Consider the following 26,664-nt stretch of genomic DNA (forward strand, 5'->3'; position numbering starts at 1 on the left):
TGAGAATTTTGTGACAATCTACGTCCCATTCATCAGTGCCGCTTTAAAATCGCGCAGAACTTTTTGTGCACTAATGCCGCTGCCGTGTCCCTGCATCCATTTCTATGAAGGACAGTTCTTGCTGCTCGCGTAGAGTGTGTTTTTTGCATCGAGCATCAGCCATTCGTTTGACATTGGATTGCTTCTGCCTCCCTCTGTCTTTAGGTATCGAATTTGGGGTTCCTCAGGAGTGTCTCCTCTCTGCAATAGAGCTTGACTTTGAAGCCTGCACGAAGAGAGGTTATGGAATTCTTCTGTAACTTTTCTTGAAATTGAAGACGTCAGCTTCTCTTTATTTGGCCTCACCACGTCTATAGGCAGTGGAAACCAATGTCCCACAGGAGCAAAAAAAAAATAATTGGTGATTCAGAAGCTACCGGTATCGTTCACTTTTCACAAGTTGCGGTTGCCTCCTGGTGATTTGATGTACAGGGACTTGGCTTTTGTGACTCCACTGATGTAGGCGCTGTGTTTAGCTTCCTGCACGTGCTACCTCATCTCTTCTTGGGTGTATTTTGGGCTGCTCGCCATTGCACAAGGTTTATTCATAGCCTCTCGTGATGCTCATATACAGGGCATCGGTACGTATTCTCTGCCGCAGCAGATGGTTTCCGCTTTCCGTGCCTTCCACGTGGGGCAGATGCTGCAAAATCAGATTTCCCTTGGGCATAACCTTTGATCGGCATCTCTGCCAGTCGCCATTTCACAACCGGTCCTGGAAATGGCTTCGGACTGTCTGTATGACATGTACATCTGATGCCTGGACTTAACGCGGCTTGTTGGAGCGTGCTGGATGTCTGACGAGTTATTAGGGCCGTTAGTAGTCGTGCTGTAAAGCATATGGCAGCAAGACAGCACAACTTGAATTGATCCAGGATGCTTGATCTTGCGACGGAAATTTGCTGAAAGATGTAGTTCCCTGGTGTTAATCCGGCTCAAACGAAGTGCTCTCCAAGAGCGGTTGGTCCTGCCGTTTGTTACCACTCACGTCCTTGTGTTCAAGCTCAAGCAAACGCCAAACTTTATTGTGGGGTTGATCCGACTTATTCCTCATCTGTGTGAGCGCAGGGAGGGGCGGTGGGACAAGCAAGGACGGGATGGTCCCTTTTGGTGGTAGCCCGCAGGAGCAGTTAGAGTTTTAGCATCTTGGGAAACCCGAGGCCGGAGTTGTGAAGCTGCACGGGAGCACAGTGCAAGCAAAGTCTGAGTTCTCAGCCTTGCCGTTTGCTTTTGCTCTTGTTCCAGCCACGATGCTTTAATCTCTGAAATGCTATGCTAGATTTTTGCTGTGCTCAGCTTGAATTTTTTCCAAGACACCGCACTGCTGAAATAGCAGAATTTGCCTGTGGATTCCAGTGCAGTGATCAGTCTCTGTTTATTGGGGTGATAAACTTTCAACGAGAGCAAAGGGTGGAACGAGGCTTTTACATAGTCAAGCCAAATCACTCAGCAGCAAGACTGAAGCCGTTAAGCAAATTCAGATGATTTCTGCTTGCAGCAGCCTCCGCTGTAATAAGCTCCTTTTTCTCCAAAGGAGAACCTGTATGTGTCGTGGGTGGTTTTTCTTCCCTTAACGTGTTGTTCTTTTTTAATGCCACGGAGCAGTTCCTTGATTAGATGTTATTTCCTACGTTAATTGTGTACAGCTGATCATGGTTTGTATTTCAAGTGTTGAGTTGTACCTTTGAATCCTCAAGAGGAGACCTCTGCTCTGCCCATGGCTTTTCATCCTGCGCTCTTTAAATCCAGAACTGCTCGTCTAGGACGGATTGCTTCACATCACTGTGGCTTTGTTTGACCTTTTCAGTCCTCTGCCAACACAAGCGCTCACCATTAAAAACCTCGAGTTCGACTGCCTAGACAAAAGATAGTTTTTCCTCAACCGATCTCTTTTGTTGGCAACGTCCTTCTCAAGTATTTACAGATCTACGGTGATATTTGTGGAGTTCCTGTGGTTCACCATGGCAATGGACTTGGTGGGACCAGGACACGTTGCTTGTTGCTGAAATAGAGCCAAGCTACATCCCGAATTATGCAGATGGGCTGTGGTTAAATAAAATTTTATGCAGTTCTTCTTAGGCTGCCCCTTTTCACTGTTCATAAGAAGAATGGGTCCAGAGATGCCTGTATCTCAAGTTTGCAGAGAAGCACCCTGAAATCATCTAGCCTCATCTGCCTGCTTGGATCCTGCAGGCATCAAGCCTTAACATTTGCATCAAGCTTACAACTTCTCTTTTGAGCTTCCCCTTCCTAAAACGATGTTGACTTGTGTTTGAGTGGGCTGAGGGTGCATTACCCTGTGTCCCTCATAACTTTATTTCAGTAACCAGTGTGGAGCTGAGGAGCCCTGGCTTGGGCTGAGAGGCTCCGAAGGGTCTAGGATGTGCGAGCGATGCAGCCTGGGTCTGCGAATGAGATAAATGTTACAGCATTTTTATTCTAGCAAAGCCAAGAGGTAAGCTCTTGACTGCAGAGCTGGCAGCATTGCTGCTGAAAACCCTCAGAAAAAAATCGAACCCTAAAAATATGCCTGAAACTAATAATGTCTTCTGTAGGCTGGCACTTAGGATGGGTTTTTTTAATGTTCTTTGCTACAGCTTCACCTTGCGGGAGCTCCCACCTAAAGCAAAGCCTTGCTGAGGTTTAAAGCTCATGGGATTACTCTTGGCTCGTAAGGCTTTGAGTGGGTAAAGCTAACTCAAGGGGCTAGGACTCCAAAGAGGGCTAAATAGTTGCGTTGCTTCCTTTCCAACATGAAATGCCCATCTTTTGAGTCTTGCTGCAATTTATCTTCCTGGTTCTTACGTCCAGTAGGAATTTAATTTTAATTGCAGTGCTCTCTCTTTCCCAAGGAAGGCTGTAAATTTACTCCTTTCCCCTTGCTCTGGGAATGGGATTCTTCGCCTTCCTTAAGAGCCTTTCTGCAATTTTATTCTCCCGTATACCTTAATTAGCACACTCCTGATCCGAGTGGTTTCCTTCCTGATTTGCATTTTTCAAGACTGTTATCCTGACATCGAAATTGTGGTAGAAGTACTCACTGTATCTAGAATTTATAATGGTCTCAGTTTTAAACTTTCCATAGAATATTCTGTTGTTCTCTTCTATTATTCTTTTAAAAGTAGAGACGATGGTCTTGGTATTAGAGATCATGTCAACAGCTCACCGTGAGTTACTTCAAGAGCAATTACAATTATTCAAGCCTTCAGCACTAAGCCGATGCCATTAAATTACCATTCGTGTTGGTTTGGCGATATTTGAAAATGTTTTGGAGCTGCCTGGGTCACATCCCATCATTGTTTGGTTTTCTGAATTGCTTTGGCATCAAACCATCCTGTTTTCTTAGAGGACTTAATTGCTGTTAACGCTTCCTAAAACATGGAGCTCTGTTAGGAGCAGTAGCTTCCCAAGATCAGGTTGGGTAAATGTTTTACATAAGACGTAAAACTCCAGTTAGACTGGGAATTCCTGCAATATCCTGTAATATCTCATTAATGCGTCCTGATGACTGATACCTAATATGATTCCCCAAGCATGTGAGTTAACGAGATTAAAGCCATCCTCCAGTAATCTTTGTCAAGCTGCATTTTGTTCTTTTTGAGTAATACATGGGAGCATAAGTTCTGTAATATTTAAGCTTTAGTAATCTCAGCACCGCATTTATTGTATTGTTGGCAAGTTGATGAGTGCCGTTGGGCAGATTAACGAGGCTTTCCTAAATCTGTAGTAGGACATAAAGTTATTATGTTGCTCACACACTCCAGCCTTAGCATTTCCTTGTTCTTCTGCCTTGACCTGTGCTGAGCTAGGCTGCCTGAGCACGCCACGGAGCCTGTACAAAGCCGTGCAGTTACACAAGCAATTTAATTCTGGTGCCTGATAATTAGTGAAGTTTTTCGCTATTTTTAATACTGATCTTTTCCGTAAATATAGGGAGGTGCATGCATTTACTTAAAACATGCCATGAAATTTATAATCACTATGCTTTCAGGTCCCATGCTATATAATCTACGGACCTCTGTGCGACTTTGTGGAAAAAGGCTGCGTACGTGGTAGTGCTCCCCATGCTGAGCCTTTACACTGAATAGCAGGACGTCGTATCTTTGTGTATGCAAGCAAAGACGTTGTTTTGGCATAGGACAAAACCCAGTGTTTCAAAACAGAAACCCTTCTATTGTGTTTTGGAACTGTGAGATGTAGGCTGGAAATATTTTTTTTTTTTTAAAAAGTGTTACGCAGCTTGACGCTGATGCCGGGATGCTGACCGCCTGTGCTAGATGCTGATTAGAAAAATTTGCAGTAAGCCCTGTGCTGAATTCCTCCCTGTATGGGCCGGTCTGATTTTTCTTTTTGACTAAAAGGCAATTCAAAGAGCGCTGTGCAGCTCAGTTCAGACACCAAGGCTGGTTTGGGTTTTTTTTTCCCCCCGTTTCTGGTGCCTTTCAGAAAGCTAATCCATGCAAAAAACCACTGTCAGCCGAGTATAAATATTGCACACTCTTGCTGAGAAATCCGTTGGTGAGCTGTTAGGTGGGAAGGGTCGGCTCTGACTCCTACCAGTTGGGTGTCGAGTTTGGTGTGCGACTTAGCAAAATGGTTTGCACATATGCTTAATGACTATGATTGCTTATTTTTACATGGTGAAAATTTAAATCTTTGCTCTTTTTTTAATTTTTTTTTCCCTTTCTTATGAGCATAATAAGAGTAAACTTTGTGTAAGGTTGTGCTGAAAAACAGCAGCTACATATTATCTTGGTTGAAAAAGCAGCCCTTTTTTCGGACGATAGCCCCTCATTTTCTGCAAGGGCTATCATCTTCCTAACTGCTCAGACGAGTGCCAGCCCACATTTGAGGTTGTACCCTGCCTGGTGTTCAGTGCAACGTAAGGAACTCCGTGTCTTGTTCCATAAGTCCAAGCGTTTAAGCTGCCAAAGCTGGACGCTTTCATGTGGTCGTGTTATTGCTTTGAAATCCATTTGTCTATTCAAGGGTGTAGCTGAGCAAAGCCTGCACTGATTTGGCGTTCGGTTCATTCACAGTGCGTGCTGAAACTTATTGGCTTGCTGAGCAAGATCAAACAGAAAGGACACTCGAGAAGTAAAAATAAAGGCTCTGCCCAGCGAAAGATTTACACCCAGGAGGAAGGGTATTAACGTTGTCCCGTTGACTGATTTCAATTCTTTTCATATTGTTCCAGCTGAAGGGCTTCCCCAGGTGTATTACTTTGGACCGTGTGGAAAGTACAACGCCATGGTACTAGAGCTGCTTGGTCCTAGCTTGGAAGATTTATTTGACCTCTGTGATAGGACGTTCACTCTGAAGACGGTATTAATGATAGCCATCCAGCTGGTGAGTAACAGCGGGCAGGGCTCTGCCCGGCAGCCTCCATGATGCCGACCGGTGTTTGAGTCAGTTCTCGGCTAGCTGGAGGATGGGGTTGGTATGGTGTGAGGTTCAGGGGTGTCTGTAGGTTGGAGATAGAATCTCCTTCCCTTGTAGAATCACAGACTGGTTTGGGTTGGAAGGGATTTTCAGAGACCTAGTCCCACCCCCTGCCATGGGCAGGGACACCCTCCACTAGCCCAGGTTGCCCAAAGCCCCATCCAACCTGGCCTTGAACACTGCCAGGGAGCCAGGGGCAGCCACAGCTTCTCTGGGCAACCTGTGCCAGGGCCTCAGCACCCTCACGGGGAAGAATTTCTTCCTTACCTCCAATCTAAACCTACCCTCTTTCAATTTCAGAACATCACCCCTTGGCCTGTCCCTACAGACCTCGGTAAAAAGTCTCTCTCCATCTTTCTTATAAAAGAAGGTTTGAGAAAAACTCCTGCTTATGAAGGGAAGGTCAAATTATGCTTATGAGCAAACTTGCTCCTTGCGTAGCAGAACCAGTGAAGCTGGATTCCTTCGGACTTGCATCCTGTGTCCCCTACACGCCCCTGCCCCAGTATCTGCCCCAGCTCCCTCCCTCTGTTTGGACATCCCCCAGAACATCTCATTTCCTACCCGCTCCCCAGGACACAGGGAGCACAGCACCCTCCCACGCTCCTACCAGTTTTACTGGTTTGGTGCTACCGGGCCACTCATAGACTGAAACCTCTCAGAGCGATGGGAGCTGAGCTCTCCTTAGCCAAAATACCAGCATTCAAGGTCTCTGCCTTGGTCAAATTTGGTCAAAACTGGCCAATGGGTTTAAATGACTAACAGCTAGAAACTGATAGACGTACGAGCAGCATCGCAGAGCCCCTAAATGTGGTGAGTGAACTTCCACAAGTCGGTAGGACCAGTCAGTTATCTTTTTAGTTTGGCTTTCTGGTTTTCAACCTGTGGTCTGCAGATGCCCAAGTGGCACAGCAGAGGTGGGACTGAATATTAATGTTAACAGATCTGCGGATAGAAGTGTTGAAGGAAAGAGAAGACTGTAAGGAGTGAGGAACACAATCCCCTCTAAATAAACTGAAGATTGCTACAGCAGAATCTCAGATGGAAAATTGAGGTCACAGATGCAGAAGTTTGAACGGCGTCTGCCTGGTATTGAGTTCATGAAGTTGTCCTCCTACAGCTGAGTGGTCTAGTCTTGTTGGCCTTGAGCGTTCCTTCATCAGTGGAAAACCAATTTATAGTATTGTTTTTGATTAAATCAATTGGCAACAGATGGCAAAGCCTTGGATATAGCTTGTGTGATCTTTTGGTTGTAAAGACGTAAAATGTAAAGATACAAATTTATTCCCACGTGACTGCTGGGGAAATGAAGTTTGTTGCAGCAGTGTCCGTCTGCCGGTTGCCGATTAGCTCTGTGCTTGGCTGGTCATCATTGCCTGATCTTGTGACCTCAACCAGCCTCACCTAGACACTGGTACCAGTTTGAAAAACAGATGCTTAGGGTGATACCAAAACAGTCGCAAATGGAGGAGTAGATGTTCTCCAGAAGGAGCAGCTCCTTTTTCCATAGGGAGATGTTTTTGGACCTTTCCAGTCTTCTAAGGAAGATTACGTGAGTTACCAGCTTGGAGCATTTAAGGAGACAGATTTAGCATCTTCAGGTGTGCCCCATCTCCTTCCCTGGGAGGTTTCCTGGGAGAAGGGCTCACTTGTCCCTCAGACGTGTTTTCTGAAGGGGTGGGCACTTACTGCTTGACTGGAATGAAACCCCTTTGTTCCAGCCACGAGGCTTTGGAGGAAATTGTCTTGAATTTATCTTAGTTCCTACACTAAGTCATAATTTATGTTTTGCTCTTGCTTTTGACCAGCCAAGCCTGCTTAAGCTGCTGTAATTCTAACGGCAGGCGTGAGGAGACACAAGATTTCACTGCCAGAATCCAGTGCGTTGCACAAACAGTGTTTCTCTCCTCTGATGCTTGACACGCCTGTTAACGAAGCCTAATATTCAGGGAGACTTCCAAAAATGTGAATGACCAGGTACCACCCAGACAGCAGAGAGGAGCACCCTGCCCTGATGTAGGGAGTGAGGGACAAAGCAGGTTGCTTCTCTGGTTTGGTTCTCACCAAACTGTCATCAAATTGTTGGATTTTTTTTTTTTTAAGCCCAGGAAGATCACCCAAAGGTAAAGCAGCACTACTTGTCTGGGAGGCTCCTCTACAGCATGGAAGCTTGGGGAGCTCCTGGGAGATGACCCCGATGCTGGGAGTCACCTTTGTGTTGCCTCTCCTACCTTGGGCTTGATCCTCTCTGGAGGGGGAGGAGGGAAATGTCTGCCATGGATGTCTTTGCACACTGGATGCAGTGTGGTGGCACTCATCTCCTTTTTTCTGCATCTGTTGGTCAATTTTTAACCAGAGGCATCCCTGAAAGATGTTTTTTAGTAAGCATACGTGCTTGGCTGGTCTTATTTAGCTTGACAGGTAGCAGCTTCTTAGGACTGGTTGGACTCCAACTCTACAGATGTTAGGAGAAAGAGAAGTCTTCTAGGAGAAACAAATGTATCATCATTGTTTTAAGGAGTGTCACTTGTGATTATGGGAGAATTTAACCATGGTTTTACATCAAGAAGACTCTCCTGGCTGAGGGAGATAGAGACTGGACAATAATGAGTCTTCAAGGAAGAAGGAGAACACATTTTGGAGTCTTTTCAGATGAGGTCACACAGTAGGAAGGTCTGCCTCGGCAGGGGGATGAGCCACACAGCCCTCAGGTTTGTCACCAGGCTTGCACATTCTTCTGGTAAGCGTGCGTTGCGTTCAGAGCTGTGGCAGCAGCTTATCAAATGCAACTTGGGTCGAATCGAAGTGTTCTTACTCCAGTGCACTTTTTCATACTTCTCAGTGAAAACCTGCGTTGAAGGCGGTTTTTTCCCTCTGTTTTTTTCCTCTGTTTTCCTTCCCCAGTGGGAGTTTTCCAGCTCCGTTACTCCTGTAACTGATTCATCTCCGATGCTTCACGTTGCTCTGCTAAGAGCATCAGACTGCAACTGCTTCCTCCATCCTCCACGTGCAGCTGAACAGGTCGAGCGGCCGACATTCCTGAATGAAGCAAAGCTTGGCAGTTAAAAATGCGTTCACTAATGTCAGTCCCTAACGCCCATAAGTCAGAAGTCATCTTAGGGCTTTGCGGTGTTTGGGCTGGAGGAGACTGCTTTTTATTCTGGCTTCAATTTTTCACTCTTAGCCAGGTCCAACATCTGTGATGCTCATTGACAGCTCAGTTTTGTCAGGAGTAAATGTTGTTTTCACCCTTCAAAGACAAGGCCCGTCATGTCAGACCCTGTGCAAATACTTCTGGCTGTGAAGTGGACTAAGTCACGGTGAAAAGTTTTTTGACTTGACACCAAAACAGCTTTTAAACAGGAGGAATTTATAATCTCTGCTGATCTGATCTATATTCAAGTAGGTGATGCATGGAAGAAGGGCTCAGAATTATCAGGAGGGCCTAGAGATGGGATTGACATCAATATCAGATCTGTAAGAGTTACCCTTTTGGAGAAAGAGGGTTTGTTACACTTGCTTCCTTGACAGGAGAAAGGAAAATAAAAGCATGGGTTTCTTTGGCATTGATCAAATGTCCCAAATATCCTCTAATTTCTCAGCCACACCGCAGGGGTCCTGCTGTGTGCCAGGGGATGCTCTCCCTCCCAGGGGTTTCTCCGACTTCCGAAATGGAGATTTGTGGATTTGAAGATAGACCTGGCCAGCCACAGCCATGGAAGTCCTGTTTAATTTGCAAGCAGAGTCTCCCATCCACCCTTGGTGTTCCTGTGCCCTATGATAAAATGCTGTCGTCAGTTCTTATTACAGTTAAAATAACAGAGCAGATACCACTTTGCAGTCACGTTGTCCAGTGTAAAAGCAATTCCAACAGTTAGTCCCAACTCCTTGTAGTGGTTCCTCAGTCCGTAGAAGAATTAACACATGGACATTAGAGCCCAGAGTTGAAACACAAAGGAGTGGGCACCATTTCTCTGAATCCAGCACATTTCTGGAGTGGAAACTCCATTTCTGCTCCTCTTCAGTTCTGTTATGGGTTTGAGTCAGGCCGCGGTCATGCTGCATCAGCACTGCTCATTTCTTCTTGGGCAGCAAGCCTGGAAGGGCATTGCAGCCCAGATAGTCGCCGGCTCCCCATCACTACCAGCCACAAGCAGGGTGAGGGTCTCGTCAGGGTGAATAAAGCATGGAGGCTGCTCCGGGAAACATCTTTCTGACTTGGAGAGCGTCTTTCAGCCATTGTTGGCTGTGCGCAGCTCTCCGGCAGCACATCATGAAGCATCCAGGCAGGTGGAAGTTAAAAAAAAAAAAGGAATATCAAAGACCCAACAGCATCTGTGTGTGTGTGGTGGAAGCAAAAAAGGCAGGTAGATAAGTGCTGCTGGAGTGTATTGGTTCATCTGACATCTCAACTGTCCAGGCTGTTGTCCCGGCCAACGTGACTTGCTGTGAGGTTTTAAGGAACAAAAAAATTACGCTTTTTTTCGGGTTGTGTAATTGCTGTTGGCCATTTCAACAGCTGAGCTTCTCTGGTAGCAGAGACAAATCAAATGAGCCGGTCAGGCTTTGTTTGAAAGCTTCTTATGTATGGAGAGGCGAGGAAATGCTTTGTTCGAGTTTTAAGGGTTGCATCTTAATTTGAATTGCCTCCTGACATACCTTTTTGTCTTCCAACCTGCTGCTGTGTCCTGTAGGTGATTCAAAGCGTGAAGAATGGCTGAAGTGCAGAGCATCTGTTCTGTTCTGCATCATCCTATAATTGATTAGAAATAATGGCTGTTAGCTGTGAAACCCATTTTTGCAGCGCATTGAAATAAATCACTACTTAGAGGGGAGGGGAACGGCAACACGTGCTGTTGCTTTCTTTGAAGAGCCGTTGAGCAAGTCCTATTCTTTAAGACTGAATCACTTGCAGTCAATTTTTTTCCTGTCTACTGCCCTCTCTGTACACCATTTTTTATTTTATAAGGAGTGCTGCCCCCTCCTGCCTGTTACTTCTTTCCAACTGGTGGAAATACAGCAGATTTTCCTTAAAAATAGTATCAGCTGGGGGATCAGCTGCTCGGTGGTATATGCTCCAGCCTGCCCCGCGTGGGAGATACGGAGCTGTCCTGCCAGTAACGACCCAGTGCAGAACCGCTGGGGAACCAGTGACGCCCCGCAGGGAGCTCCCTGGGGGGTGACCAGCCGGTGGTTCTCACCTTAGATGTTCCCCAAATCTGATGTCATCGTGCCGTGAGGTCCACCGCAACGGTGCAGCAGTGACCTCTGCGGACTGACGCTCGTTAGTGCAAAATTTGGAGTTTGTGAGAGCTTTGTGATGGTTTTGTAGTGTCGCAAGCCTGCGTGCAGATGAGAAGATTCAAATGGCCTTTCCAAAGAAGCATCTTGCTTTAAAAAAGCCACCGTCCGTGCAGGGCAGTCATGGACCGAGACAGCCATAGGTGGGAATTCATGTGTTTTCATTTAAAACCTATTTTAAAAAAATATATTAAAAGGTAATAAATTAAATGAAGTTGTGAATTATTTCCAATTGGAATCATCTAATAAGTTAGGAAACTCAAAGGAGAACTGCTCGGCGACCTATTTGAACTTCACCTGTGATATGTTTAGTTTCAAAAGCAATATTAACGATGAGCATCTGAATAAGGTGCGTTGTTAGAAAGAAGAAATGGCCCTTCATCACCTTGGCAGTGGCACTTTTACCTTCCCTTCTTGGTCATACTGCCAGAGCAAAGTTAGTCAAAAGCTGAAAAACATTCCAGCTATTTCTAGTTGACAACCGATGAGATTAATTATTATTTTTAGTCAGCGTTGAGGATCGTAAGGCTTCTGCCTGCCCAAAAATCCCCCTCCATGAAGAATCTGGCATGTCTAAGACAACATATGGGTTGAGGGAGGAAGGTGGTGAGACACAGAGCAACAAGGGAAGGCTGTGGGCAAGGGAAGAGCTCTTGGTAACCGGTTTAGTATGTTTAAAATCAATACAAAAAGGCTGCTGCAATTCCCCGTGGAATCCTTCCAAGAGCTGTGTCCTGGTGGTAACGTTTCAGAAACAGCCTTTGCAGTTTCTGCAGGAATAAAGTCAGGGAGCATAGTAGCTGGAGGAAGGAGGGGATGACAAATTCCTCTTCCAACTCAGCATCGGAGGACGTGACCCAGCTCCGATCATAACTTCTGCCTCGGTGCGCTCCATCTGTTGTTGGGTTTCTCGTAGAGTAGCTGAAATCTGAGATAGCACCAAGCAGAGGCTTAGAGATGGGCTAACAAAACCTTGCTGCTTCGTTAGCTGGGAGAGCGTGGTAGCTGGTCTGCTCGCAAATAACTTTTGCCTCGTCGTTTTGCAGATATCTCGAATGGAGTACGTGCATTCGAAGAACCTCATCTACCGAGATGTCAAGCCAGAAAACTTCCTTATTGGCCGGCAAGGCAATAAGAAAGAGCACGTCATTCACATCATAGACTTTGGATTGGCGAAGGAGTACATTGACCCGGAAACCAAAAAACACATACCTTACAGGGAACACAAGAGCTTAACTGGAACGGCGAGATACATGTCCATCAACACTCATCTTGGCAAAGGTCTGTGTGGTTGGTGGGAGCTTGCCATGCCGAGCCATGTAGACCTCCGATGGTAGCTTGGCTTACGGCTCTCTCGTACCCTTCGAGCTGTTTGTAAACCTCTCGACGCCGTGATGCTGTTTACAGTTGCGAGGCTTTTCTCCCCCCCTGCTTTGAGGAACTGAGACAGATGAAATGTTAGAAGCCTCGTAATTATAATTTTTATTAGGAACTAAATAACTGGTAGCAACCCTGCACTGTTAAAAGGCATGTAGGTGGGTAGTAATTGCCTCATTAAATAATGCCCAAATAGATTTTTACAGCACGGCTCTGTACTGGTACCTTCAAGTTTCAGGTGTTAGAGTTGGATGTTCCCTGACCTAATAATTGGTTGGAGAAAATGAATGATTTAACTAATTTTAAACCTGGCTTTCATCTCCTCTCCTCACTGCCTTCTTTCATACCAGAAAATTATATTTCTGTGGCTGAAAGGCAGAAAACCTTATTAAATGTTTATATTCACTTAAACTCATATGAGCGGTAAGATAATGGAATATTCTTTGAGTAGCCTCCCAGCTATGAGATCGAGGCGTTGCTGGCTTTCACGTCTCTTGGAGAGCTCGCTCTTTTTGGGGAGTGAGGAACGCTGAGCCCAACTTTTAATTTTGGAAAACCTGGTGAAGAGTCAGGAAGGGATGAAGGGATGCGAAGCTGCAGAGGGAGCAGGCTCGGGGACTGCTGGTGCCGGGGATGCGCTCTCTGGGTGGATGTGGAAAGAAGATCTGCTTGCATTTGAAGCGCACCACGTGCCACCTTTAGGACCCTTTTCCCTGCAGGTTTTGCAGATCTCGCCGCAGCTCCCATGGGGGAAGAGGTGGTTCTGGGCGGGGGTATTTGAGGAGGGAAGGGCTGGCTACCAGCTATGCGGGGGCCTGTCTCTGCCCAGAAGGGTTTTGTGGGGCTGATGCTTTGCTGGTGAGGCCGGCCCAGGCGCAGTCCGTCCCTTCACATTTCAGGACGGAGCAAAGTGAAGGAGTCTGATTGCAATTTTTCTGAAAGACGAGCGCGCTCGATCATCTTCCCAAGAAGTTCATCTGCATCGTTGCACCGAATTATCCAGAACATCCTCTTTTCTTTCCTTTTTACAGCTGTATCAGGTTAACCTGCAGGAACTGTCATCTCAATTTCCTTCTGCCGAGCGTTCTCACCCCCGGCATCTTTTGAGGGTTAAATTTGCTGCCGCTTTTGAAGGAGAGTCATGCTGGGTGAAGCGCTGCCTTTCTCTCTTCTTGCAGATGATGCAGCACCAGGGGCAGCTCACGCGTGGTTTGCCGTGGCGTGTGGGCTGCATGACTAGATCTGCTCCGGATTGCGGCTTCGGAGCAGGTTATCTGCCTGCAGGTGGAGATTTGGACGAGAGGAGGTTGCATCAAATTGGTCTGTGAGCTCGGCGTGAACCCAAGTCTGCACAATGCAGCCCAGCACAGCGGCAGTCCCGCGCTGTTGCGCTTCAGATTTGTTGTTCTGTCTTGAATCCTCCCTTTGGATTTTTTGATACATTTTGGTAGATTATTTGAAGGATGCTTTTTCCTTTGGCTTGGGGCCCCCTTCCCCCCACCCAGTTATAACATCTGCATGGCAACAGCAGCAAGCGTTTCACAAGGAAGAGCAGTGCTAGGAGGAGCTATTTTTGATCTGCTCTGATGTGATGAGCTGCAGAAGGAATTGGGAAAGGGTTGGCACTGTGCAACATGGTAGTTCCCTGCAGCTTGCAAACATCCCCTGCCTGCTCCTGTGTAGTTCAGAGGAAACAACATAATCCAGCACCACCATCACATTTGCACCATCAGTGCTCGCAGTCCAGAGAAGAGCTGGGGAACAGCTTTATTCCTCCATGATTAATACTTTCACCCCTTATCCATTCTACCTAAGGCTGGGCAGTACGTCCTACAGTTCCTGTGTTAACTCATGCCTTTTAGCTGCTCTTTTCTTTAGGTATTTTATGGTTTTTTTGTAACAGGTTCTAGGTATTTTTGCATGAGGTCTGAGCTACAGACAAGAAGTGAACTTCCCTGTGAGAACTTTATCTCAGAAATAGGTGTGGCTACTGATCAGATCTCAGATCCATTTCTGCAGCTGCAGCAATAATTTGCCATCTCTTCTCTTCTAGAGCAAAGTCGTCGAGATGACTTGGAAGCCCTCGGCCATATGTTTATGTATTTCCTCCGAGGCAGTCTGCCCTGGCAAGGATTGAAGGTAGGTTTGAGCTTTAGGTTTTGCCGTTTGAAACTTTATCTGGTCTCTGCCCAAATGAGAATCTGATGTGGGAAACATTTGCAAAATCCAGCCAGAAACGCTGTCCTCTCCTTTGTGCCCTTGAAGTCTAACAACAAGGCGTTAGCTTTCCCTACAGGAAAGATTTTTAGATAGAAATATGTTACCTGTCACTTCAAGTAACCATTAGCTTAGGTGAATTAGTACAAGTCTGGAGAGAAGATTAAGCAGAGGCAGATGAGCGGCTGGGACAGGGACGGCAGTGGGAGAGCCACTGAGCTGTTGGAGCAGCTTTGCTGTAACGTGAAGCTGCCCCGAGCTGGAGTGTGACTGGAACAGAGCGGTTGTTTATGAAATTCCAGTTACAGCACACAGTCCTGCAGCTGCATCTGTGAAACGTGTTTGTAACGGGAGCAGTTTGATGGTTTTAGACGTGCAGATGGACTTCGGCTTGAAAAAAATAGGGTTTTGGCAGAAGTACTGAGCTTGGCTTCCCTCCAGAGACACTGGACACTCAGTGCTTAGAAGTTTATGAAATATCATGTACAACGTGGAGGGCTGCAAGCAATTGAGTTACAGCAACTGCAGCTAACATCCGCCAGCTGAATTAACTAGTAGGAAGTCGTTTGCTGGCTCTGAAGCTGTTGATAGTTGCATCTTCACTTCTCTATCACTCTCCTGATGATTAAGCTACTGTATTCAGCTTTGGAGTTGCAGGGAGTGAAGGGATCGAATTCGATCAGGTTAGGAGAAGGTTTATTAATGAAGACAATAACTCCTGTTAGACCCGTTAGTCCTGTTGGAAAAAGGAGACCAGCTTATGGCTTTGCAAGCTGCTCAGCAGAGTGCTGCTATGGTCAGTGGCAGCGTCTTGCGTGATAAACCTTGTTGAGCTGCTTCGTCACCATCTACGCAGAGTTAGTCTCAGCTTAGCCTTATCAGACGTGCCAGAAATGTTGGCGACAACTCATAAAAGCAAAGAAAAGGTTTTTCAAGCATTAAAGTGATTGTGAAAGAAATCAGTGCCTCTCTGACCTGAAGTTCACACCTCTGTGTGTGTTATTCCATTACATATTTTGTTTCTGGCTTAGCTGAACTTATCTGCTTTAAATTAATCCTGTAAATTACCCTAAAATAATTCCAGATTTAGACAAGATTCTACAAAATTTCCTCACTTTGGAGCTGAACTTGATAAGAATTAGTTGACCGCTCTTGAAGTCCTGCTCCAGAACAAACATTGTCTCCTTAGCTTGATCTAGAATATGGCATCTTTACTCTTCTAGGTTTCTTCAGCTTAGGCTTTTGGTCTATACTGTCAGTGCTGAAGTCTTGAGAGAACATCTTATGATGCTAATTATGCTGCTGGCAGGTCTAATTGGCGTATTTTGAAATGGAGGCAATAAAACCCGTTCTTAGGGTGCTGGCTGGAGCAGAGTTCTCTGCTTCAAGAGGGATTTAGGTGGGAAATCTACCTGAAAATTGTTTCATTTTTCCTGATGACCAGCTGTTTAATCAGTGCTGTCTAAGTGACAGACACTTAGGGGGTGAAAAGGAGGGGCAGCCGGGGAGTAGCAGCATGGGAGTAGCATGGGATTTGGGAGAAGTGTGACTGATGTAAACTAGTTACCTGTGTGGTGGCATTCTGTCGTACACAGTAAAACCCAAATTGCCGTTGCAATTTATCTACTTCTGCAGTTATTTATGAAGGCATCTTGGTTGACGATGGCTCTAAGCCTAGGACCAGGATACTGATCTGCAATCATAGTACATGCAGCTTTGTTTTCCTGTCCCTTGAAAGCTTCCCTAGATGGTCCCCAGAACTGGGCTGGTAAGAAATTAGCCTTGTAAGACAGTAACAAGTGTCCTTCCTTTCAAGTACTGAAGATGTTTTGAACGCGTCCCTGATATTCTTTGCCGATAGCATGTAAAATGTATAGTGAGAGTTACAACGGGGTAAGACAGTATTCCCACTATTGTAGTTTAGGATGCACTTCAGTTGCATCTTCTGATACCACCCAGAACTGGTATTAAATACCTTGTTTTTCTTCCCATACAGCATGTCGTTTATCACATGGTTGAACTGTTTCTCCACAACTGTTTTGTCTTTGTGCGCTACAGGCTGACACCTTAAAAGAGAGGTATCAGAAGATTGGGGACACAAAGAGAAACACTCCAGTTGAAGTTCTCTGTGAGAACTTTCCAGGTAAAGCCCTGATGGGACCATATGAGAGCAGATGGACATACCTTCTTAAATATGATGGTTCTGAGCTCCTCTGGCAGAAAGTATTTGGATGATGTGTATCCATTGTGTTGTTCCTCGAGCTGGCAGACAACTGGAGCTGCTGCTAGAAGTCAGTGGGGCCTAAGAGCTTGTGGCTGTGGGTTAAAATGAGCATAACTCTTCTCATCAAGGAGGCTGCACAATGCTCCTCGCGTTCCTGCGTTGCTTCTTGGCTTCCTTCCAGAAGGGGGCCTTGTTATTTTCCCTCTCCCAAGTGACCGTGTTGGATCTACTGAGTTAACTCTTTTCCAAATGGAAAGTTTTACAGGTGTTAAAATTGTAGGTGGCCAGCTTAGAAGATGAGATGATGTGTCTGTCATTGAATTCCACCTTCTGACAACAGTTTTAAGGAAAGCGTTATTAAAGATGTGCTTCTGCCTAAGCCCTACACCTGTTCTCCAGTTAAACAAAAGGCTGCCTTGGAGCTAGGAGAGCAGAGCATGAAGTTAAAGTCCTCCCCAGGCATCCTGTGACCCTCACGGAGTGGTTTTGGTGTTTTGTCCAGGAAGCGGGAATCCTGACGCCAGGGAGAGCACCCAGGTCTCCATGACCAGCCCCATTCCTGTAGGAGCCGTTGTGTCACATGGCTCTTTCCCAGTGTGAGGAGCAGCAAGCCTGGAAGGGGATCGTTGTTCACTCAAGTCATGTTGATTCCCCTGGCGTATTTGCATCCAAAATCCACCCAGTTCCAAGCAGAACAGCTTCAGGTTGGCTGTTCCCATCTTTTTCCCCAATATTCCTTCCTCAGAGCTCAGTCACACCTGCAGGTCTAGGCTGAAGCAAGATGAGAGAACTTATTTCTATTCCTTGCTCTCCTGAAACCTGTTGGTCTTCCAGCTTTCAGAGATACTAGCTGGAAGAGGGGACTACCTTTTTTCTTCTTTTTTCCCTCTTTCACCTCCATGTGACATGTAAGCTGCAAGCCACAGGCAGAGTTCAGTATCGATAAGCAATGCTGTTCTTATTTTTGTTAGCTAAAGGCAAAAACCATGCTGGCGTATCAGTCGTACTGCAGTGCACAGACTCGCACCTTGTGCCGAGCTCTGCTCAAACGTCCTGCCTTGGCTTAGGCACGAGCCAAGGGAGAGCTGGGAAGGGGCAGGACGTGAGTTACCAGGGCTCGGTTCTCTGTGCGTGCAAAGTATTGACCCAGATGCAGGAAAGCAATTCATTAGCTTAACACCAAACACTGTTCCTTGTGCACCAGGTAAATTAATGTTGGAGCCTCCCCTTCAAAGTCTTGTTTTGAAAATTCAAGGCTATGACTGATGTAATGACGTTGGGCAACCAGACCCTAGTTGTTGCTGGAGCTCGGAGGTGCCACAGGGTGCCCACCAACATCTCTGGCTTTCCTTCCCCAGATGAAGTTGCTGTGGCCATTTTAAATGTCTGTGTGAGCAGACGTACACGTGAGCATCCTGTTGGCAGGTGCAGTGAGTTGGCATTTATTGTACAGCACGTTTTAGTGTTTGGTTTTATACAAATGTATAGATTAAAACTAACTGCAGAACTCAGATTTGAGGTGGAGCAGCAGCTCTCCAGAGCAGACGTAGGGCTTCCAGCTTTGCCTGAGAAATGTTGGAATTGATTTGCATTGTGGACTCTTACTAAAACCACTGCTTTTATAGGAAAAGCCAGAGGTAGCACTGGCAGCCCAGACAATTTTCTCAGTGTGATGCTCAATGCAAAAACACAGACCTTGGTTTGTAACAACTCATTCAGAAGATTCAGAATAAAAGCAGACTATTATTAGACTTTGTGCAGGGCAGGAGGGCTCTGGAAAGCAGAGTTAGATTCATCTAGCAATAAAAGATTGTTGAGTAGGTCACTGAGGTTGAAGATTCGTTGGATATCCTCAGCTTTTGTCAGTCCGCATGGCTCAGCTGAACTTAGCGGAGCCTGGACAACTTGTGTCACTGGTGATCTGGCCCTCAGCCCAACTTTAAGCACCAACTTTGAGCCTGGTGCCATGGGAAAGGCCTCGTTGGAGTTAATTGAAAAACATATTTCCAGTGCTTGTGTCAGCTCTGAGAGGCTTGTAAGTGACAGAGCTCACGTGTGAGCAGAACTGACGCTGCTGCTTTTTTCCCCTTTTCCAACAGAGGAGATGGCCACGTACCTCCGTTATGTTCGGCGATTAGACTTCTTTGAGAGACCAGACTACGATTATTTACGAACCATCTTCACAGAGCTGTTTGAAAAGAAAGGCTACACCTTTGACTACGCCTATGACTGGGTCGGCAGGCCAATTGTAAGTTGTCCTTGCCTTCCAGGTGCTGCTTCCGAGCCACCTGGCTCTTTGCTCCTAATAATCCCAATTAATACCAGTGAGCTCAGGATCAAATAATTCACTTCTGTTCTCTAGCTAACGTGGGCTCAATGTAGTGAGATGTCTTGACACTGTGTTCAGGGGGTTCTTGCACTGCCTTGACGTTTCCCTAAGGGGGCAGAAGTCCCCTTCCCACCTCTTTGGGCTTGCCCTGGTGGGGCCTTCAAACCTGATTTTTCCACTTGTGGTAGTGGGTATGACTAGACTTAATTTCCTCTAGCTTAGCATGGGATTTGGCACCAGTATCTAAAGACATCCATCTTAAAGCAGAAGAACGTACTTGCTACCTCAGCATTGAATGATGGAAGACCTCTATAATCGTCAAGTTCTCCTTGAGAAGTACGGGAGACCTAGGCAGCACTCTGATGGATGCTCAGTGAATAATTAACAGCAAACCAGTTCTGAGCTCAAAAGATCTTGGGGCTTACCCTACTCCGAAGGCTGAACCAGCTCTTTATAGCTCATGACAAGGGAATTTGGGAGAAATCGAGCTCCATTTAGCAGTTCCGTGACACTAGATGGACCATAACCGTGATCTCGTTGCATCGTATCTATTGTCAAAAGCCATTTATACTCAAGATGACCTTGGCCAAAAGATGCGTGATGGAGAAATGGGATAGAAAAGTCTAAAGCTCTTCCGCTGGCTGCCTGTCTGATTCGTGTCTGTGGTGCAGCCTGTCGCTTGTGTTTTGTGTCGTTCTGCTAATAGCCTTCTTGCTAATGGCCGCTCACCACACACCGGCAATGGCAAAGGCACCTGTAAATTAATTGTCACTGGTGCCAGATCAAATGTCTTCAGTGCTGAACTTGATACCGTTGCCGGTGATTTACCATCCCAACTATATTTAGCATTACTGGTGTTTACTGTGCCCAAAACAGTTCATCTTCATAAGAAATCGTTCCCTTTGTGAATCATGGTTTTTCTCCTCATTTTTGTTTTAATTACAAAGGCAATTGATAAAAAGCTCCTTGTAAGACAAGCATGCTATTGCTGACAACTGCAGTGGTTGCTATGGAGATTTTGATGTTGTGAGCAGGGATTATGACTTTGGTGAGAACGGAGCAGATGAAGCTTTAATTTTAACACGTCCTGTTTCTATGCAAGCGTGATTTTTAAAAGCGGCAAGACAATGAGATGAGGAAAACAAGTCTGTATATTTCCAGTTGTTATAATCCTATGTGAGACACATTAGGTGTGATCTGACACCGATACAGATAGGTACCTAACTATATCTTTTTAATTATTTTTGTACAAGATGTTTGGTGCTGGTGTCCAGCATCAAATCACATGTCCATCAAATCACGGGGATTTTATAGCCCTGGCTTTAATTTTCCTTGGTTATTGTCAGTACCTTTGGGCAGTGGTTTGATGTTTTCCTGCTTCTACCCAATGGGAGCCAGCCTGACAAGTTAGGTTTGTGCATGCATGTGTTGAGAGCGAGAGCAGCATCTTCAGAATTGGCTTCATCCTAACAAACACCTTGTTTTCCAGCCTACTCCAGTAGGATCTGTTCACGTAGATTCTGGGACGTCCGCAGTAACAAGAGACAGCCACGTCCATAGGGATCGACCATCGCAGCAGGCCCTTCGCAATCAGGTGCGTTGCTCACAACTGCTTCGGCAGTGCCACATTGTTTGGCACCTCTCTGAATTCCTCTCGGACCGGAGAAGCAGAAGCCATGTGCCATTAGAGGTGGCCGGGGACAATTCTTGCCTTGGTCATGGCAAGCACAATTCCTACTTAATTTAGAGATTGTGATTTGAGCAGAATTTTGTCAAAGCAACAGGTTGCTGAAATACTGTATCGGCCAGTGGAATTCCTCAGGATCGTGAACCAAGTGGAGTACAATTTGGAATGAGGCATTTTTCTGTAGTTTGTGGGTAAGCTGTTTAAGTCAGCTATCCAGCCTGGTCAGACTACCTGACCTACCTGGCCAACGATGTTCTTTTGGGTGCTTTTACTCATAGCACACGGACCATGGAGTTCGCCACCAGTTGTGGCAATGACAGCCTTCCCCCTCTTCCCGTGGACTGTGCGGCTGCGATAAGGATGCGTGTGTCCCATGTACACACAGTATATCCCTCTGGGGGTGTCCAGTTCACGGCACAGGTGTTGCAGAGCAGAAAGGACTGCCAGGGTAGGGTCCCTTGGGGGGGCTGGGCATCATGGGCTGGATGAACTGCCAGTTTCTGAATTTCCCCATTTTTTTCCTTTCTAGTTGTAATATTTTCTTGGTGTTGAGAGTTTGGATTTTCTATATTAACAGAACTGATCAGAAGTTCAGTAGATCTCCAACTGCCGGCTCCTAGCTAGAGCTGTTGGTGCTCTTACTTCCCAGTGAGTGCTTCTGGGCTCGCTCTGCTCCTCTAACCACTGTGTGCCATTCTAGCTCCTTTGTCTGCCGGCTCTGCTCCCACTCAGCTCGCGCGAGTGCAGAATCGAGTGTGAGATGTAATAACCTGTCTGGGCTCGGCTTTCCTCGTTCCATGCAGCTGGGCTCTGAATGGTAGAGCCGCTAATGTAGACTAGAATACATCTAAAGCTACAATCAGGATGAATACCCCTCGTTAGAAGCGTTGCTTGTAGGAAGCTGGATTGTTTGAAGCACGTGCGCAGTACTGTATTTATGCATGCTGATTAGTGCAGACTGGTTTGTGAGTACTAGTGAAATAATCTGCTTTAATATATTGCCTGATTAATGCATTAACCCCCCTTTTTTGGGTGGCAGTCTCTAGTTGTCCGCTTTGACGACACTGTGTACGTACGAGGCATCTTGTTTTCTTTAACAGACAAAGACGCCTGGCTTCATTTTCAAGCATGTTAGTTCACAAATTATAGTAGGTAGCCCAAAGAAATCTGTCCTATTGCCAAAATATTATGCAGGGAGCCTTCGGTCCTTGTTCTTCTGAGCCTATCAGATAGTCGTGATGCTGTATTGCATGGCAGCTTTTGTAATTTTTTTTTTTTTTACCTAACCATTACTTAGGATGCTGAATAATTTAATATTCCCAATATGCAGAGAAAATCAGTTTCTTCTCGCCAAAACATGAACAACTCTCTTCCAAGGGATGTTCCTTGTAAGTGCTGAGAAAACAATTGTTTAAAGGAAAAAGCAGGAAAAAAGAAATGTCTAGAGCAGTGAATTGGAGGCATGGGTTTGGGTCAAGTTGACTGCCCTGATCTCCAGATTTAATCGCCTTTTTTTTTTGTTCCCAGGTATAACAACTACAGATTCTCTTTTATAATATTTGGTTTCCCAGTAAAGAGGCTGATGAGACAGTGATCTCCCTTTTGTAGCCTTTTCCTCTAGAAGTGAAGATACTTACCTATCAAAGATGGGTGAGCCCTGCCCCCCTCTGTCTTCAGGTGCCAGTCTTGTCTTGCAATTTGGTAGCTGGTAGGAAGGTGATGAGTGTTAACGGGAACTTGATGCTCTCAGATTTCACGGGCAACGCTTCCTCAGTGTCACTGCTTGAGTTGCATTTTGGGTGGCTCAGCTCAAGCCTACTTCAAAACCAGTTTATCACGTACTTGGCTGTAGAGCTAAAAGAGAAAAGTCTGGCTCTTGTGGCTACTAGAGCCTTTCCTAGAAAGTGCTTCAGAAGGGTGCTTCTCCTAGGAGAAGGGCCAGCCAAGCAACCTGATGGCATAGTGCTTTGGAAGAAGCAGCACTCAAGATCTGTCTTCTACTAGCTTTTAAAAACTTGCATTTAAATTCTCCAGTTGTTCATAATCTTGTGACTTGCAGCCAGGAAAAAAATATTCCAAGGGAAGTGCTTCTCCTTTGAAGTACCAGCAGCGTCGCAGGCTGACCGGAAGAACATGTAGTAAGAAGCTTTAATAGGACAAATCTGGACAAGGCCACCTCTAGGGAAATGGTACCTATGAACTGGATTCAGTGCCTGCTTGGAAGGAGGCATGGCACTGTGGGTCACTCCAGCAGGGAGTCAGAGGTCACGTGCAAAAGGAACGATAGCAAATGTTTTATGAGATACCAGCAGACTTTTTTTTTTATTCTCCTCCTTCTTGCAGTTGTTCCTAGTTGAAGTGACAATTTGCTAGTTAGCATTGAAGTTTATTCAAAGGTTTTTGGAGTCTTTCTCCTGTGTGAAGCTCCTTGTGGTCTTTTTTTTTTTTTTTGTCTTTTTCTCTTTTTTTTTTTTACAGTGGCACTGAGCCCTGTGGCTTCTCTCTTGCTCAGACCAGGGCTTGGGCTCATCGTCCGTGGCTACAGGGTGCTACACCGAGTAGTGCTGGGGAAAGGCAGGGTCTGCGCACCTCTCTTTAGTTAGCTACTTCAGCTTCACTGCTGATAACCTGGTGTTTATTTGCTTGAGCCTCTTGTTTCCTGGCCAGGTCCATGGTGTCTCTGTTCAGCATCCCTCCTGCCAGGTGTGTCTGCGCTGGGGGGACTCTGCTGCTCTGCCCTCTCTTCTTTCAAACTTGTGCTTCAGCTTTGAAACAGTTGCTTAATTTTTTTTATATGGCGTTCAGGGAGACACCTTTTAAATGTATCCCGTTGGTCTCTTCAGGCTTGACTACGTCCTCTGCTGTTGGCCTGAGGCCAAGTCAGATCTACCAGTTTGTCCTACGCTTCCCGGTCTTAGGAAGTGTTCCTCCAGCTGGTCGGTTGGGTTTAGGTGCGCTGAGATCCCCCTGGGTCTTAGGTGGATGCTGGATGTGTTTGTTATCAAAGCTGGGCAACCTGCAAGAAGCTTGATATACAAGTGCAAAGTGGTTCTTCTAATAAAACAAACAAAATTCTAGTCATTTAATTGCCTAAAGTTTGTATCCGTTGGGGATAAAGAAGAAACTGTTAGCGAAGGTTTCTTATCTACTTTTCTGCAGAAAACCCAAAAGCCACCAACCCTCTCTCCAGTCAAGCAGGTGTGGTGGATGTTTCCTTCTGCACTGTACAGGTGAATCAGTGTGTGGAACTGGCTTTTGGTTAAATAAAACGTGGCTTTGTTTTATGTTGCAAATTTGAGTTAAAAAAATATGTATTTTTAGGGAGGTCGAGCTTATGTATGCAATCTTGCTGCCACGCCAAGCGCTCTGGTGTGTGTGACCTGACAGATGTAGTTGAACATACTGTCAGCGTGTTTATCTCTATGCTGAAACCCATGGAAATGAAGCCATGTAAAGAAATAACTTCCTGAATAGATCTGAGCTTTCTCTTTGTTTAGCAGCTAGAGGAGAAGAAATCCACTCCTGCAGTGGATTACTGCAGACACCGCTGACGTAAAGTATGAGGTGCACTTGATGAAGAGACATTTTAGCCCAGCTAAAAGTTTAAAAGCCTTGCTTTCTGCAAAGAAACTAACTCACTAACAAACACCCTTTTATTTCTTCCCCTAATTCACCTTTTGTCCTCTCTTTTGTTTCTGTCGCGCTTCCGAACTTGTGAGCAGGCGTCATCAGATCGCCGAGGGGAGTGGGAGATCCAGCCAAGCCGGCAGACGAATACCTCGTATTTGACATCTCACTTGGCTGCAGATCGGCACGGAGGATCAGTACAGGTACTTTTTGCTCTTGATGTGTACAGCTTGCATGTGAGAATTTGTGTTAAATCCTCTGAATTCTCCTCAAATTGCAGTAACATCATGGTCAGGAGAGCAGTTTCACGGGCCGGTTTGTTCTTGTCCTGTACGTAACAGACAAGACGTGGTTTTGTGGGACCCAAGCTGCGATGGCCAACATCGTTGCTGTTACCACTTCAAGGAAGCTCTTCCTCCGAGAGCTATTTTGAACTGAGATTTGTCAAACTGAACACAGAAAGGAGTGTATATTAACAGGTCTGGTCTATAAAGCACCCCTCTATCCCCACCTTGGGGATGCTCTTGAGTAGTAAGAAGCAGCTGAAATAAGATCTTTTGCGTATAAATCCCATAAATGTTAGGAAAATAGTTGAGCTGTTCCAGTTTGGGCTTGATAGGTGAGGTTCTGGTCGAATTCCTGCTGATTAATGGAAATCTAGGAGCGTCAGACTGAAGAAATTCACAGGGGATGGCTGGTGCGAGTAGGCTGTGCAGCCACTTCTCCCTCCGGACGGAGGGGAGACAGGCTGAACCATTGCTCTAGTTGCAGGCTGTGGTGACCCTGCTCAGTACATTTGCATTTTAGTTTTGGATCCAGTGGCAGGCCAGCACAACTATAAGGGGGTAAGATGGCTGGATGTGCTCAAGAGAAGATGCAAGAGTCATCCAAGCAAACAAGAACTGTCCGATATTGCTGGCGAGGTGAACTCTTTGGCAGAGGTTTGCCTGGGAGAGCTGGCTCTAGTGTCACACAACACGTTGACAATTGGCTCTGGCGAAATGGGGATTAGTGTCTGGAGTGGGACAGAGCTGAGCTGAGGAGACGGGAAGTGCAGGATGCTGCTAGGCAAAATGCTTAGGTTGAAATTTTTACTTATTCTTGATACTTGATGGATTTGATGATTTTTTTGGCTTGATTAGCTATATTCCTTTTTTCATTTAAAGATATTTTACTGAGTAGCAGAGAAATTGAAAGATAAGGAGCAACTGATGTATATATAGCTCTGATGTATATAGGTTGGATGGGGATTTGAGCAACCTGATCTAGTGAAAGACGTCCCTGCCCACCACAGGGGTGTTGCACTAGATGATCTGTAAAGGTCCCTTTCCAACCCAAACCGTTCTATGAATTCAGCCCTCAGTCAGTACAGAACGCATGCTTTTATTGGTATTATTTTACACAAGGGGAATAGTTTCCTTTGCGCAAAGGCAGCATGAGCGGTGTCTCCCCGTGGACAGAGTAGTTACAGTAATAAGGCAGTCCTAGTCTGAGTTTAACTGGGACAGTTGCCTGCCTGAGCAGTTTACAAGATCGTATGTGCCACGGTAAGCATTAAAAGTCTACTTACCTGCAGCCAAGGATGGGAAATCTGCTGCTGTGCATGGCTGCTGGGCTGCAGATGCTTAAATTGTTTCTCAACAGGTGCCCCAGCTCATGATGAACCCTTGGGAGGACAGTAGCTTCAAGCGGCCGTTTTCTTTAAGGCAACGGTTGAATTTGCCACATCAAAATGAAGTGGCAGCACGTAAAAAAGAGGAAAATCAGAGCCTTTTGTAAAAAGAAATTCAACGTAGTAGCTGGAGAAAGTGTGGGAAGATCACTGGGAGTAGCGCAATTAAGTGCTAGCGTTCTGCAAAGTTGTGTGGGAAGTGCGAGGGTCTGGAGAACCTGGGTGGGCCTACAGTGTGATGAGTCTGGGAAGGGGGGTGTGAAGAGAACCCAAGGGGTTGTCACTCGAGGAGAGCTCTGAAAACCACAAGACAAGTCCTGACCTGTCTTGGCAGAGACTGGCCATGGGACTTGATCTGCAGAAACAGCACTTGCTGGTAGAACTTCAGTATTTGAAACATGGATAGATGCACTTAATAGCGAGGGGACGTCTGCTTCAGTGGCTTTCTTCCCTTCACCTCTGGTAGTTAGGTCATCCAGAGCCACCAAGAATACTGGGTAGCACCTTGACCCACCCCGTCCACGGGAGATACCTCCTTTTACCTTGTAGAAAGGCAAAGAGGTGGTGCAGGAGGGGAACCATGAATCGTTACAGCTCCGGACCTAGGAGCAGCTCCAGGTGTTCACAGCAACCCGCAGGAGCCTGTCCTACCTTCCAGATGACTGCGGAAGGGCCGGCTGAACTTCAGTCCCATACAGTTGTTGTGGCAATAGAGCAACGATGAATTATCCAGAAAATTATGTGCCCTC

The 26,664-nt window shown here is 46.0% G+C and overlaps 1 protein-coding gene across 2 annotated transcripts in view; it reads left to right on the top strand.

Moving 5' to 3' along the window:
• CSNK1G1 (casein kinase 1 gamma 1) overlaps nt 1-26,664 on the top strand; it is a 106,637-nt gene that overhangs the window by 70,881 nt on the left and 9,092 nt on the right. For both annotated transcript variants that reach the window (XM_075765022.1, XM_075765023.1), the window contains exons 6-12: nt 5,237-5,388; nt 11,829-12,063; nt 14,213-14,298; nt 16,435-16,519; nt 18,700-18,848; nt 20,419-20,523; nt 24,339-24,446. In XM_075765022.1, coding sequence (XP_075621137.1) covers nt 5,237-5,388; nt 11,829-12,063; nt 14,213-14,298; nt 16,435-16,519; nt 18,700-18,848; nt 20,419-20,523; nt 24,339-24,446 — 920 coding nt within the window. The remainder of the gene's footprint in view (nt 1-5,236; nt 5,389-11,828; nt 12,064-14,212; nt 14,299-16,434; nt 16,520-18,699; nt 18,849-20,418; nt 20,524-24,338; nt 24,447-26,664) is intronic.

The sequence above is a fragment of the Balearica regulorum genome, chromosome 12, assembly GCF_011004875.1.
Source record: "Balearica regulorum gibbericeps isolate bBalReg1 chromosome 12, bBalReg1.pri, whole genome shotgun sequence".
Taxonomy (NCBI): Eukaryota; Metazoa; Chordata; class Aves; order Gruiformes; family Gruidae; genus Balearica; species Balearica regulorum.